General features: G+C 33.6%; 3 protein-coding genes across 4 annotated transcripts; 2 read left to right on the top strand and 1 right to left on the bottom strand.

Annotated features, from left to right (window-relative positions):
• The first annotated feature begins 4498 nt into the window (after positions 1–4498).
• Positions 4499–6255, top strand: LOC17884548 (high mobility group B protein 7). 2 transcript variants are annotated; one of them, XM_006288506.2, is made up of 8 exons: positions 4514–4749; positions 4901–4983; positions 5089–5140; positions 5237–5356; positions 5442–5496; positions 5599–5643; positions 5733–5816; positions 5907–6255. In XM_006288506.2, the coding sequence occupies exons 1-8, from the start codon at positions 4622–4624 to the stop codon at positions 6048–6050; spliced, it is 711 nt and encodes a 236-aa protein (XP_006288568.1). In that variant the 5' UTR covers positions 4514–4621; the 3' UTR covers positions 6051–6255. The 2 variants fall into 2 exon arrangements, with proteins under 2 accessions (XP_023636870.1, XP_006288568.1); XM_023781102.1 differs by lacking the exons at positions 5237–5356; positions 5442–5496; positions 5599–5643; positions 5733–5816 and having other exon boundaries at positions 4499–4749.
• Positions 6256–6324: 69 nt separating this feature from the next.
• On the bottom strand, positions 6325–8510 carry LOC17883200 (DNA damage-repair/toleration protein DRT100). Its single transcript, XM_006287278.2, has one exon. The coding sequence runs from the start codon at positions 8283–8285 to the stop codon at positions 6513–6515; it is 1773 nt and encodes a 590-aa protein (XP_006287340.1). The 5' UTR covers positions 8286–8510; the 3' UTR covers positions 6325–6512.
• Positions 8511–13666: 5156 nt separating this feature from the next.
• Positions 13667–15202, top strand: LOC17882992 (mitochondrial intermembrane space import and assembly protein 40 homolog). The gene is made up of 4 exons (XM_006288738.2): positions 13667–13835; positions 14224–14261; positions 14351–14476; positions 14852–15202. The coding sequence occupies exons 1-4, from the start codon at positions 13694–13696 to the stop codon at positions 15047–15049; spliced, it is 504 nt and encodes a 167-aa protein (XP_006288800.1). The 5' UTR covers positions 13667–13693; the 3' UTR covers positions 15050–15202.
• Positions 15203–15370: the final 168 nt, after the last annotated feature.

Below are 15370 nucleotides of genomic sequence, written 5' to 3'. Positions count from 1 at the left end.
TTTCTGTAGAAGGAGAGGAAGCAAATAACATGGAAATAGGTGACTTAGTAGAAGGAGATGAATATAAGCTTCATCCGTTTCTAATGTGTCTAGCAGAAACATACTCTGGGTTCGTTAAGTCGTCATTGAATTCAACAACTCCACTGCCTTCACTCGAAGAGGCAGACAATGTACTTTCAGAAGATTATGAGGAATCAAAATCACTTTGTCAACAACAAGAAGAAGGAACTGGGAATGGTGTTGGTTTCGTTGTTCAAGCTGCCTCACGTGCCCTGAAAGCAAAGACCATGGGAGAGTTTGCAAAAGAAGGAGAGGAAGATAAACGTCATCAGTGTCTTGTGGGTCTAGAAGATTCATTACACGGGTCCCTTCAGTCCTCATTGTTGTCAACAACTCCACTGCCTTCACTGGACGAGGCATACAACGTACTTTCACAATATGAGAAATCAAACTCGATTGGTGGACAACAAGCAGAGGAATGAAGTGGTGGTGTTAGTGTCGTTGTTGAAGCTGCATCAAGTACCTTGCAAGAAAATATCATGGAAATTGGTGGATTAGTAGAAGCAGATGAATATAAGCTCCATCCGTTTCTTATGTGTCTAGCAGAATCATACTATGGGTTTGTTAAGTCATCTTTGCTGGCAACAACTCCACAGCCTTCACTTGAAGAGGCAGACAATGTGGGTCTAGAAGATATGCTTTTGGAAGATAAGCTGCATCACTTTCTTATGGGTCTAGAAGACTCCTTATATGGGTCCATTAAGTCCTCTTTGTTGTCAAAAACTCCACTGCTTTCACTGGACGAGGCAGACAATGTACTTTCACAATATGAGAAACCAAAATCGTTTGGTGGACAGCAAAAAGAAGGAACTGGTGGTGCTAGTCTCGTTGTTGATGCTGCATTATGTACCCTGCAAGCAAATACCGTGGAAGAAATTTCAGTAAATGGAGAGGAAGCAAATACCATGGGAATTGTTGTAGTGGAAGGAGAGCAGTATAATTATCATCAGTTTCTTATGTGTCTACAAGAATCATATTATGGGTTCGTTAAGTCATCTTCGCTATCAACAACTCCACGTTCTTCACTAGACGAGGCAGAGTCAGACAATGTAATTTCACAAGAGAAGGATCCAAACTGGCTTGGTCTACAACAACAACAAGGAACTGATGGTGTTAGTGTCGTTTTTGAAGCTGTATCAAGTGCCCTGCAAGCAAATATCATGGAAGAGATTGAAATGGAAGAAGAGGAAGATAAGGTTCATAAGTTTCTTATGGGTCAAGAAGACTCATTATATGGATCCGTTAAGTCATCTTCGCTGTCAACAACTCCACTGCCTTCACTGGACGAGGCAGACACTGTACTTTCACAAGATAAGGAACCAAACTCGCTTGGTCGACAACAACAACAACAAGGAACTGATGGTGTTAGTGTCGTTTTTGAAGCTGCATCAAGCGCCCTGCAAGCAAATACCATGGAAGAAATTGAAATGGAAGAAGAGGAAGATAAGCTTCATAAGTTTCTTATGGGTCAAGAAGACTCAATATATGGATCTGTTAAGTCATTTTCGCCGTCAACAACTTCACTGGACGAGGCAGACACTTATATAACTAGTCTTCTTGCTTCCTTCTGCTCATTATTTTCCTTTTTCTTTACATTAGTTTTAATTCACTTTTGTTTACCTTTGCAGCTATCTCTCTCAAGTACTCCAAGTCCCGACACAGAAGAAGAAATGGAATGTTTAAAGGAGCTTGGGAAGAAGAAGAAGAAGAAGCTGATAAAGAGCATTATATGGAGCATCAGAGCAGGGATTAATAAGATGAAGAAGAAGACGAGAACATCACCAAGACACAGCAAGAACAAGAAACACTTCAGTTTCAACTACAACCCTCTTGTGGTTTGCTGATGATGATGATATGTTTCTATGTTTCTATTTTTCTGTGTGTCTATGTGTCTATATGTCTGATGATGATGATGATGATATTGAATTTTATAAATCTTTGATTGAACAACAAGTGATTGCGTATTATTCTGAATGATTCTACATAGATTTCTAGTTCAATAACATAGGATTTGAGAAGATAGTTAAAATCACAAGTTGAATAACATGTCATTCTCAGGAAAAACCAAAATCTTCTAAGATTTTATATACTGATTACTGAGTATATCACTTACGTTTATCTTAGTAGCATTAACAATAAGAATAAAGAAACTAAAACAAACTAAAAGATCAAACTAAAAGATCTCTATTCCCCATAGAAATCATCTGCAGATTCAATCAGGATCATTTTCTCTGAACTTGGAAACTCATATTTTGGCCGCAACAATTTCCTCTGTTGTTGTGCAAATTCTTCACAGCAATTCAAACACACACAAAAAGTGGAGGCAAAGTATCTCAATCATCAATGTCATAGCTTCTTGTACCTCACAGACATAACATGATATCATCCTCTCACCATCATTTAGCTCTAGCCCTGCAACCACAACTCACAAGACTCTGGTCAAACCCATGTCTTCCTTCAATTCCACTCACCACAAGATGTCTTCAGATGTGGACATGACTGACCAACAACACTCAGAGACTCTCCTGAAAATGAGCAGTACGTGGTCTTCAAGCAATGGAAGTTTGACAATTGCGTTGGCAACTACCTCATCTGTTATTGGAAGGGCATCTTCTCAGATTACTTGAACTGCGGATTAATGTGAAAGTAAAGTTTTAAAACATAACCAAAGAAAGAGAAAAAGATGCAAAAGAACTTTTTATTTATAGCACATATGAACCAGAAGCCAAAGATTTTAGAATCAAAGTAGATGTTTTCCCACTCCAAAAGGAATAATAGCATTCACAAACTGGAGAAAGGACGATGTTGTTCTGAAACCTTAGTACTAGCATCAACCGATACAACGACTGAAATCAAATCAAACTCAGTTCTCTAAAACCAAATTTCGAGAGATATTTAAGATTCCAGGGTTCTACTACTTTTTTAATTTTTTTAATTTTACCCACAAGTAATGTCATTTTGACATCTTTCACACAAGTTAAGAAAAGCCTTTAGTGTTGAGTTTGTTTAATTAAGCTAGATTCTAATTGGTAACATAAAGTTTAAGTATTTTATGGAGTGCACGTATACAAGGATAATCCTAATAATATAATAGAAGTGAGAGGTCAACATCAGTTCTCTCCTCTGGTAAAGCTCCAACAAGTAAGAACAAAGACAGAGGAGATACTACTACTACTGCCTTTATTATATAACTAGTCTTCTTGCTTCCTTCTCTTCTTTATTTACTTTGTTTTCATATTTGGACTTTTTTATTCACTCTATTTACCTTTGCAGCTATCTCTCTCAACTCCAAGTCCCGACACAGAAGTAGAAGAAATGGAATGCTTAAAGGAGCTTGGGAAGAAGAAGAAGAAGCTGATAAAGAGCATTATATGGAGCGTCAGAGCAGGGATTAATAAGATGAAGAAGAAGACGAGAACATCACCAAGACACAACAAGAGTAAGAAACACATCAGTTTCAACTACGACCCTCTTAGCTATTCTCTTAACTTCGACTCTCTCTAACTAAAAGAAAAAAGAAACTATACATGTCTTCATGTTCGTTCTCTGGTTTTAAAAGTCTGATATTAGTATCAAAATATATTACAAGATGTTTGTTAGATTTTCATGTGTTGAATATAATTTTTTTCATTAATTAGTCACAATACAAACCATATGCTAGCATATTTTGAAAATGAAGACATGTATAATAATACTACATAGCGATACTACTTATAACTATACTACATAGATTTCAAGTTAAATAACATAGGATTTGAGAAGATAGTTAAAATCACAAGTTTTGTTTAGTGTTGAGTTTGTTTAGTTAAAGCTAGCTTTGGACTCTAATTGATAACATAAGTTTTAGTAATTTTTTGCCCAAAAAAAAATTTGGTAGAAGAGATTTGAAAGACATAGGAGAGAAGAGAAGACTAGTGTTGGAGTCTGAGAGATTCTCTGAGCTACTTGGGTGGCACAATAAGCAAGAAGTTGTTATTTCACCTTCCCCATCCACCCCTTTCAAAAGTCTTCTCACCTCTCTGCACCACTCCACATGCCTATCTTCCCTATAGCCTTTTTTTCACTTTTACCGTTACCAAAACTTTTTACTATTCCTTTTTTTTTATATTACTTTTATCATCAAACATTTCTTTTTATCTTTTCTTCTATATATAAAAAGACTTTTTATTCCAAAAAACAAAGAAATTTAACTTATATCAGGCCGAACCATTAGCGGGTAATCTAGGTTGTTATAAATGGGCCTTATAACTTAAAGCCCATTAAAATATTAGAAACCCGCGAATAAAATTGTTAGCATGAAAACCATCTACAGATCTAGACCGTTTATTTTAAATCAACGGTGGATTATAGCGCCAGCTCATCGATCCGTGTCAATGACTAAAAAAACCATTGCCGCCATAACTTTGAGGAAAAATGTTTCGTTTCCCTCTCAATTTTTTTTGTTACTCTCTTTTTCTTCTCCACCAGAGTCACTGAAACCCTTCTTCTCTCATCGAATCGAATCGAATCGACTTCTCTCACATTTCGATCTAACGAGACTTGAGAAAAAAAGGTAAAAGATATGGCTGGAGCATCGTCGACTACAAACGCACCAAAGCCGAGGAAGAGAGTCGAAGCGGAAACTAGTAGCAACGCCTCTACTACTACCACCTTACGTCGTGCTAAAGATGGCAGTGCTTTCGCTCGCTGGTGATTTCTTCTTCTTTTAATCTACTTTTGAATCGGATTCGTGTTTGATCGATTTTGGGGGCTTTTCAATTTCCTTTCTCTATCAGATTTAGCGATTGGGACTTTTAGGGTTTCTTACGAGTTTTGTTTTGGTGATTTAAAACGATTTCAGTGAAGGATGTAACAAGAATGTTGCGGTAGCGCTTATTAGCATGCACAATTGCAGCCTCGATGCTAAGATCAGAGTGAATCTAGGTATAATCATCTCTTTGGGTTTTTTTTATTTCCCATCCTTAATTGTATTTTGTGTGTTTCAGTGTTCTCATAATCTCCGTGTATTTGATTGTTGTTGTTGTTCAGAAGCTCAAGTTGTGGAGACACAGGCTGAGGCTAAGAAGAAACCTGCAGAGAGGTAAACCTCGTTAGCCTTTGTATTGAATGGAAATGTAATGTTTGTATATGTGAATGTGATCTTGAGTTTCCTATATTGGTTTGGGGTTTTTTTCAGGAAGAAGTCAGCGTCTGATGAACCTAAGCCAAAGAGAGTTAGAAAGGCTAAGGATGATAAGAAGAGCTCTTCTACCTCAAACAAGCCTAAACGACCTCTTACTGCCTTCTTTATCTTCATGTAATGTTAATTGTCCCCATACTTACTTTTGTTGCTAGTTAATATTCTCTTACGGATGATACTGATGTTAGCTTTCACTCTGCAGGAATGATTTCCGTAAAACTTATAAAGATGAGAACCCGTCTAGTAATGTTAAGGATGTAAGACTATATGTTTACCTGGTCTTATTATTGCATTTGAGCTCTATGCTTAGTGTTTATGTGGTTTACTGAACTGTGTTATGTATCTACATATGATTCTAGGTTGCAAAGCATGGTGGTGAAAAGTGGAAGTCTTTGACTGAGGAAGTGAGTTGTTTATCTTTTTGTTTCTTTCTTAGTTTCATGGTGTTTTGTTTATTGTGTATTTACTCTGCTTGTGTTCCTTTATCATACAGGAGAAGAAAGTTTATCTGGATAAAGCTGCTGAACTAAAGGCAGAATATAACAAGTCACTAGAGAACAATGATGCTGATGAGGAAGTATGTCTTTTATAATTAATGGTTTCCTTTATTTTTCTGTGTATATTACATGGAATCTTGAGTGTTAACATGATTCGATGACTATTTCAGGAAGAGGATGAGGAGAAGCAATCTGATGATGCTGAGGAGAAACAAGCTGATGATGCTGAGGAGAAGGAAGTTGAGAGCGCAGATGATGACAACAAAGATGCTGAAGGTAAAGAAGAGGAAGAAGAGATTTTGGATGACTACTAGACATGTTATGCTCGTTCTTGGGGGATGTAGTCGAATTGAAATGGAAATCTAATCGTTGTGATGCATTGTAAATTAAGCTTTTATTATGACGAAGTTGGTTATCTGAAGGTAGTTGCGAGCAAGTGGGTTTTTTGTAGTCGCGGAAATGGTAACTTCCTTTTGTTTAGACTTTAGACAAGTAATGAAGCTTATGTTTTTCGTTTTACCAATGCTATAGAAAGTTATCGTTTGGCTTAGAATCTGTGCTTTGATTAAGTTATGTGTTCTGCAGGTGGAGTAAAAAGTAGTAATAATTTATTTGAGATGAAATTGAAAACAGAATCAGATTGAAACAATAGAATTGTAAGAAAAGAGTAAAAGACAAATAGAAGATATCATCTATTTGGAAGAAATGCGTAAAAAGTAATAGGGGCTAAGATAAAGTCAGCGTTGGACTGGCCACTTCAGAACGTGTGTTTTGTTTCACTTCATTGTCTTCCTACAAGCTGGTAATGGCTTGCCACACAGGCAAAGGTTATGCAGATAAGCAGCTGCAGGAAAGATGTTGAATGGTCTTCCTTGTGGAATCAGCCCGCACAATTTGTTGGCTCTAAAACTCACATGTTTCATTGTCTTGATGTTCAATAAGCTGTCCGGGATTCTTCCTGTAAGTGCATTAATGGAGACGTCGAGCCAGTTGAGCTGCGCTAGCTGCCCCAGAGCTTGAGGTATGCCTCCTGTAATGTGGTTTCTTGAGATGTCCAGTCTCACAAGTTCAACAAGGTTTGATATTGAACTTGGGATTTGTCCACTGATTTTGTTGCTCCCAATGTTGAGAACTTTCAGGTTCAAGCTCTCTGTGAAATCAGGGATCCTCCCTGAGATTTGGTTGTTGGTGAGATGAACCTCTTCCAAGAAGCTGCTTGTCTTGTTGTTTAACAGGCTTGAAAGCGAACCCGTCACTAGATTTGAACTTAGATCAATGGACGCGACTCCCTCTGGCAACTTCAGCTTGGAGAGATCAAACCTGAGCTGGTTCTTTGAGAGCTTCACTTTCTGAACATTGGTCATGCTTGTGAGGAAAGCTGAAACATCACCTGTCAAAAAGTTGTCAGACAAATCTAGCGAGGTCAAGGCCGTTGGTCTTGTTAGCTTTGGAAAGGTTCCTCTCAGTTTGCAACCAGCCAAGTTGATATCTGAGAGTTGCTTGTCTCTGATCCAGCTTGGGATTGCTCCCAGATTGAGGTTGTTGTAGGAAAGATCAATAGACAGCAGAGAAGGAAATCCTCTGGCTACAACAGCAGGCAGAGGATCGGAGAACTGGTTTCTCGAGAGGTTGAGAGACCAGAGATTCTGCAGTCTTGTAATGGATGCTGGTATGTGACCGATGAACTTGTTGCCGCTTAACTGAAGGCTAGTGAGTGACTTCAAATTGCTGATTCGATCTGAGAGTGGTCCGGTCAGGCCATTACGCTCCAAAGACATGCCCTGAAGCTTCCCTAAGCTGTAAACAGAAACAGGTAACCCACCGGATAATCTGTTGCTGGAGAGAAAAAGATTGGTTAAACTCTGAAACTGGCCTATGAAATCTGGGATTGGTCCAGTTAACAGATTGGAGCTGAGATCAAGACTCTCAAGTTTGAGGAGGTTCTTGAAAGTCAATGGGATCGGACCGGAGAAAGAATTTCGAGCCAAACTCAAAATGGTGAGTCTTCCCAAGTTCCCCAAACTCGGCGGGACAAGACCTGAGAAGCGGTTTCCAGCTAAAGAAAGAATCTGCAACGATGGAAGATGGCCTAAAACAGAAGGAACATTGCCTTGGAGAGAATTATCATCGAGTACGAGCTGCCGAAGACTGGTCAGGTTATAGAAGCTGTTGGGGATTGAACCACTGATGAATTTGGTTCCAGTAATGGACAAAACCACAAGAGATCGGAGATTACCCAGTGAAGGTGAGAGTGTGCCTTTCATGTAAAGAGTAGGCTCGTTCAAGGGGGATTGTAACACCAAGTTGGTGACTCTCCCCGTGGCTGGATCGCATTGAACACCTTCCCATTCTTCATTGCAGCAATCTAGACCAACCCATGAATCTAGAACTCCGGTTGTGTCTTTGATGATGCTTGACTTGAAACTCAGAAGTGATGCTCTGTCTTGGCTCGAACAGATTACTTGTGATGATGATGATGAGTGAACAAAACAAAGAAGAAGAGCAGACACAAACAAGAGATTCAAAACCCATTCTTTTAGATTCTGCATTTTGATCAGTTTAACGGAAAAAAAAATGGTTAAAAATAAGATTGTTTTTTTCTTTTTTGGTTGGTTCTCTTTTTCAGACAGAGGGAGAGAGATCTGACAAAGAGTTAACTCTGGCTCGAATTGGGATAAAGTGAAGTGAACAGAAACTGTTTTATTATTATTGTTCCTTCACTTATACAGGAAGAAGGTATTATAAAAAAAAAAAAAAATTATAATGATCAATCCAAAAAAAAAAAAAAAGAGAGCTGCAAAAAGTTATTTTCTTTTCACTTTTAATCAAATCAAGAAGAAGAAGAAAAAAAGATTAAAAATGTGAGAAATGTAAGTCTTTGCTTGGATCTTGAAAAATAATCAACCTTTACTTATAGCAGTGGTGAAAAAGAGAAGTTTGAAAAATATTACAACACAAAAAAGGTCTCTTGAAGATATTCACATGGTGAATTGTGACCGTTGGATTGTTTCACGAGTATCCCAATTTTGTTTTCGAACGTTGGAGCGCAACTCAGTTTGAATCTTTTTTTTATTTTTTTGTTTTTACTTACACTTGGTTTCATATTTTTTTATTTTTTTTACATTACTGTAACCATTCTTCTTCTTCTTTTGATTCCAAAGCTCTCATCATTAATTCAATTCATGTGAAGTTTCGTGATTTTTTTGGCCACTATTTATCTCTCAATTCAAATAAAGTTGTTAAAATTTCATATTTGTAAACAGTGATAATTGAATAGGTTTACATTTGTGGATAATTGATAGAAAAATACAAAAACTAAAGATCAAAGTAAACCTAAAAAAGGAAATTAATAGACGTTAACCATGTGCATGTTGTAGTAGTTATTTAAATAATTTGTTTTATGTTGGTTGAACTATCGATGTCTATTAAATACACATACTTGTTAGCAAATCACACATTTATCATAATCTCTTATCGTTAATTTAGTAGAACAATAATATGGTACGTTTATAGATTAGGATCTGAATAATTTAACCAGTGAGGCACCAGACCTATTTTAGCATTTGAGGATGGGGTTGTGATAGGATACTATTTTGATCGTTGAATATATAATTCATAGTGATGTTTCAACTTACCAACTTTTTTTTGATTTGAGATAAATCTAATTTTTGGTCTTATAATAGAGACAAATTTAAGATGGAAAAATAAAGTAATAGATTTGTGGCCTATAAATGTGTTTTGTTGAAATATTATAGGCTGCATGCAACTTATATATAATCAAAAGCGATTTTAAATCTATACTATTAAAAGGGAAGCATTTTGAATAAAGCAATCATAGTTTATACATTAAAAAAGTAAAACAAAACCAATGTGATTATATAAACAATTTATGAAAACTAATAATATCAAATCCCTAAATTATAGAAACAATAATAGAAACAAAATAAACTCATAAAATAATAAACATGCATCGATGGAAATTTTTGTGATTATGCTAAAATATAGGAAAAAATTTGTTCTTTACTTCAAATCCCTTAATTATAAAAACAATTATATAACAAATTAAACTCATAAAATTTAATTAATCATATCAACTAAAATTTTGCTAAAGATGATTAAATAATATAGTCACTCTCAAAAATATATTCCTAATATATAGCAAACAATTTATTCATTAGTTTAGATTCATTAAATCACGATTTAATTTTTAAACTAAACAAAAAAATCATAACTAACAATTTCGAAATTAAAAACTATAATAAACATTGATAACTAAATTTAAACAATTTATTCATTATTTCAAATCCCTAAATTATAGAAACAATAATAGAAACAAAATAAACTCATAAAATAATAAACATGCATCGATGGAAATTTTTGTGATTATGCTAAAATATAGGAAAAAAATTGTTCTTTACTTCAAATCCCTTAATTATAAAAACAATTATATAACAAATTAAACTCATAAAATTTAATTAATCATATTAACTAAAATTTTGCTAAAGATGATTAAATAATATAGTCACTCTCAAAAATATATTCCTAATATATAGCAAACAATTTATTCATTAGTTTAGATTCATTAAATCACAATTTAATTTTTAAACTAAACAAAAAAATCATAACTAACAATTTCGAAATTAAAAAGTATAATAAACATTGATAACTAAATTTAAACAATTTATTCATTATTTCAAATCCCTAAATTATAGAAACAATAATAGAAACAAAATAAACTCATAAATTAATTTTAGTGTTATGCTAAAATATAGCAAACAATTTTTTCATTACTTCAAATCCATTAATTATAGAAACAATTATATAAATAAATTAAACTCATAAAATTTAATTAATTTAAAATGTGATTAAATAATATAATCACTCTTAAAAATTAATTTTAAATAAACATAGAAAACAATTTATTCATTAGTTTAGATTCATATTAATTTTGTTTCCTAAACCAAAAAATCATACCGAAAAAATTCAAAATTCAAAACTATAATAAACATTAATAGCTAAATTTAAATAGTTTATGAATTACTTCGAATTCCTAAATTATAGAAACAATTATATAAAAAAACTAAACTCATAAAATTAAATGAACCAACATCGATGGAAATTTTAGTGTTATGCTAAAATGTAGCAAACAATTTGTTCATTACTTCAAATCCCTTAATTATAGAAACAATTATATAAATAAATTAAAATTATAAAATTTAATAAGTCATCATCAACGAAAATTTTGCTAGAGATGATTAAATAATATAATCACTCATAAAAATACATTCCTAATATATATAGCAAACAATTTATTCATTAGTTTTGATTCATCAAATCACGATTAATTTTGTTTCCTAAACCCAAAAATCATACCTAACAATTTCGAAATTTAAAACTATAACAAACATTAACAAATAAATATATGAAAATAAAAAATACCAAGAATATTCTAAGTTCCATTAGTATTAATATAAATAAGAGAATAATCCATCGATGGTGTATAATCCTCCCAAAAGATTATTAGCGATAAAGACATTTTTTCTATCAAAAAAATGGCAGAAACTAATGACAACCAATGTGGTCTTCAAAGAAGTGTTCAAGAATCTTTAAATTATAATTCTCCAGTTTTTCTTTTCATTTCTTGCAAGTATGACTTCGGTTACATTTCTTTCAATAACATCTTCAAGACTTTCTCATTATAAACTTTGGTTTTCCAATTCAACAATTTCTATTATACTACTCCAGTTAACAAATGCAATCATTAGTTGAAGATAAAAATTTTTTATAAAAAGCCAAATCACGTTACATTATTTAAGAAAACTAAACCAGCAAACTATGTTTTGAAAATACACCCGCACGTACGTGCGGGTCATCATCTAGTTAGTATTACAGCGATGCTAATTTTAGCAACTTGCTTGATTTGATATGATAATTGATTATTAGGCAAATCAAGATGGTATTTAAAAACATTAGCTATGGGTCGTTGAAAATTTTAGGGATATCAAAAGAGTAAATTTTAAATCCATCATTCTCAAAAATTTTGACCTTTTTTTTTCTAAACAAATCTTCATTAATATAGTAGTATAACATTTCTGCTAAATGCATTGACAAGAAAAAGAAAAAAAAAACACTACAAAAGTTTAGTTTTATTATCGACAATAACACAACTCCCAACCCCATCAATTATGTGGTCACCAAAGACAACTTTGTATAGACCAATAAAAATGTTAGCAATGATAATTCAAGTGCAAATAGCTCAGTAGTAGTATTAAACAACTTGATTCACTATTTATTATGCCACACATCATTATTACTTTTTACAATAGACTTAATATGATATACCTTTAGAAAGTTATTCTAATTATTTTTTAATGTATTTTCAGTGTAACGTTTACCATATATATAGTAACTCTGATTTCAAATTTTATTGTAGTTTAGTATCATATTACATTTTTTTTACTAACTTTATTTAGAAATATGTACTTTCAAATTTTAATATAACATATTTTTATCTTTTCAAATTAATACACGATATTCGTTTCCATGGTTAACATCTATTAACAATAATATTGAAAAATCAGCCCCTAATCATTTGGTATGTATTTGTTTTTCTTTTTTTAAGGACATATATGATTAAAATCTGGAGAACGTAAAGCTTAATTAAAATATAAAATTTAATGTTGAGACTTGAGAGTTCAATATTGTTCTAAAACTTTATTTGCTGTTCTTTGCTGTAAGGCTTTGATTTCGATTTGTTATAGATATCTTTTTCTCTCAAGTGTTTGTTTTTTTTATAAAAAGCGTCAATTGCGGCTTGATGTAAGAATGGTCTATGTAGGACATAAATAAACCATATAATATAGTTAAGCCATTTTTCTTATCTTATGTATTACTCACACATTACACATTCATACACTAGTCATTTCGAATTTGAGTTATATCTACTATTACAAACCACATGATTAGAGAAGTTTGTCAATGTACCAAATTAACTCATCAATGACATGTAGAAGCTGATTCTCTAAAAGACATCCATGGCATAACTCGATCACTCTATGTCATTATCGAAAGTTTAAACTCGCTTTCTTTGTTGAGTATGATGATATAGTTTAGTAGTACTTAACTAACTTTCAAGTTTCAACCATGGATTATCTAGACTAATTTTTTTTCTGTAACTCTCTCAAATTATCGAATTTCATTGGGTTTAATTAACATGCAAAATCGTTAATAATTTATTGTTATAATTTCAAAAAAAAAATGAAAACAAATACTAAACTATTTAAATACAATTTTTATTGAGATTAACCAATGAATTTTTAAAATTAGAAAGTTGAAAGAACATTATATACTAAGTCTAGAACCTTTACATTAGTATTCTAACTAAAATCCCAAGAAAAGTTAATAAAATAGTTATCATTAATCCTTAATCTATAAATTAACCAACGAAAGGTCTTCAAAAATTTGAACGGGAGAAAAAGTGATTTCGATATTGACAGCCAGAATTGATGATAATGGTAGTGGGAGTCGTTAAAACTTGTTAATATGTATGCATGTATGTCGATAAGGTTCACAAAGCCATTTTTGTGTGTTTTCTGGGTTTTATATTAAAAAGCTTTAGACCCTACGTTCACTTTGACAACCTAAGATTCAAATCATTCTACTTCTTTCTTTGCTGTGTTGTTTTTTTATCTTTTAGAGGAAAAACAAATTGAACTTTTCTTTCTTTGTGAGTTTTTTTGGTTCTTTCGGAGAATAAGGACAAATCATAAACGAAGAACGAAAAATCATCATTAGAGAAGGACTATTACAACTTTCATATTTAAGCCCAATAAACTAAATTTAAAGCCCGGCCCATTCAACTATCTGGGCCATGTTTTTTAATTTTGTTTCTTTAGAGGGGGATCTCGTCGGCGGCTAACTAAATTTCTAATCGGAGGTTTTAGAAGCATTTCTCAAGATGGGTCAAGCTCAGAGTGACGAGAACTCAATTCCAACGACGACGACGAACACTCCTCCTCCTCCGCCTTCTACGAATTCGCCGCGGGATTCTCATGGCGGTGATACGAATTCGTCTCCATCGATGGATTCTCTCCTCGCAGGTTCGTTTTTTTTTGTTTTTTGTGTGTTCTGTATCTCGCTTGAGAGAATGAATACCCAAATTCGTTGCGTGGGCAGTTTTCTTTTTTGTGAAATTGGAGATTGTTTTGGTTATATGCTTGATCGGTTGATGCTAAAATGTTCATAGCATTTGAATTTTGCGATTCTCCATAGTATCAGTTCATAATCGCGTTTTTTGCTTATAGGGAGATTCTCAAGTCTTTGTCTATGTAATTGTTTCTATTAGAGAATACATCCTTCTAGTCCAGTTTTGGTTTTCAAGAAAGATTTTCAATTCTATCTTTGTATCCCCTAGAAACACGTATATGTATTCTTTGTTGTTTGGTCTCTGCGCTGTTTGACATTATTGTTCTCACTTCAATAACACAGAAGCTGCCGCTTATGGTGAGGATGAGAATGAGAATGAGGTTATTCTTTCAAATTTTTTCTTTATTCAGTTGTGCACAAGTTTTTTCTCTTTTCTTTGAGTTTATCTGACAAATACCAAATCCATCAGTCGCTTGAAGCAAAGGCACAGAGAGCTCTCGATTGTCCTTGCATAGCAGATTTACGTAATGGCTCTTGCGGCTCTCAGTTCTCCGAGGCGTTCCTTTGCTTTTTAAAAAGCACTGCTGATGAAAAGGTAAATTTTGTAACTCAACTTTATTAGATTGTTTAGTATGATGTAACCTCAGCTGAAACTGCTCGAATTCGAAACACTAGAGATGTATTATGCAGACTCAACCGAAATGCTCCTGAAATTGACACATTGATGATGTTAGCTGTTTCTCTTTCGTTTACGTTTTTTACCCTTTAGAAGAGAAGCTTCACTAGTACATTGGATGTGCTGTTGTTATTTCAAGAATCATACTGAATATTTAGATTGTTTAGGATAGTGTAACCTCAACGCAGATACTCATTAACATTGGTGATAGTTGTGTTTTTTATGAAAACGTTTTTGTCCCATTTAGAAGGCAAGCTTCACAAAGATATTGTATGTGTGTTGTTGTTGTTGCAGGGATCAGACTGTGTGCATCCATTTGTAGCATTGCAAAGCTGTATCAAAGCCAACCCGGATGCATTCTCTAAATCAGTTACAGAGGACGAAGAAGAAAAAACCGAGAAAAAGGAAGAGCAGCCGCCTGTGCAAGACCATAGAATCATCCCACCTCTCTGGGCGAAAGACCCGCCTCGCAGTAACAAATCCAAGCTTTAGAAGATCAAACAACAATGGAGTCAGCATTAGAAGCTATTATTTCTTCCTCTACATGACAACAGACAGAAGAAAGTTCAAGAGAACCATAATCAATGGTCTTGTAGATCAACATCGTTCTTTATTTTTGATATAAAAAAAAAAGTTGAGATTTTAGTTGTTCAAACAAGACACCAAATCGTTATTATACTGTGATAACCAAAGCTCAACCCATGGTAGTAAACCATACGGGTTAAGTTACAGAGATACAAGTTTGAAACTAGAATAACCGAACGGTTTAATTCGGTTTGATTTGAGAAATTAATGGCTTTTAGTTAATTAAAA

Source organism: Capsella rubella, unplaced genomic scaffold (assembly GCF_000375325.1).
Source record: "Capsella rubella cultivar Monte Gargano unplaced genomic scaffold, Caprub1_0 scaffold_6, whole genome shotgun sequence".
Lineage (NCBI taxonomy): Eukaryota > Viridiplantae > Streptophyta > Magnoliopsida > Brassicales > Brassicaceae > Capsella > Capsella rubella.
Note: the sequence above shows the minus strand (reverse complement) of the source record. Positions and strands in the feature narration are given on the sequence as shown.

Excerpts from the sequence above, each read along its gene's own strand:
- LOC17884548 (XM_006288506.2), top strand. The coding sequence starts at position 4,622 with ATGGCTGGAGCATCGTCGACTACAAACGCACCAAAGCCGAGGAAGAGA. Across the intron at positions 4,750-4,900 it reads GGCAGTGCTTTCGCTCGCTG|TGAAGGATGTAACAAGAATG; the intron begins GTGATTTCTTCT and ends AAACGATTTCAG. Across the intron at positions 5,497-5,598 it reads CGTCTAGTAATGTTAAGGAT|GTTGCAAAGCATGGTGGTGA; the intron begins GTAAGACTATAT and ends ATATGATTCTAG.
- LOC17883200 (XM_006287278.2), bottom strand. The coding sequence starts at position 8,285 with ATGCAGAATCTAAAAGAATGGGTTTTGAATCTCTTGTTTGTGTCTGCT.
- LOC17882992 (XM_006288738.2), top strand. The coding sequence starts at position 13,694 with ATGGGTCAAGCTCAGAGTGACGAGAACTCAATTCCAACGACGACGACG. Across the intron at positions 14,262-14,350 it reads AGGATGAGAATGAGAATGAG|TCGCTTGAAGCAAAGGCACA; the intron begins GTTATTCTTTCA and ends CAAATCCATCAG. Across the intron at positions 14,477-14,851 it reads AAAGCACTGCTGATGAAAAG|GGATCAGACTGTGTGCATCC; the intron begins GTAAATTTTGTA and ends TTGTTGTTGCAG.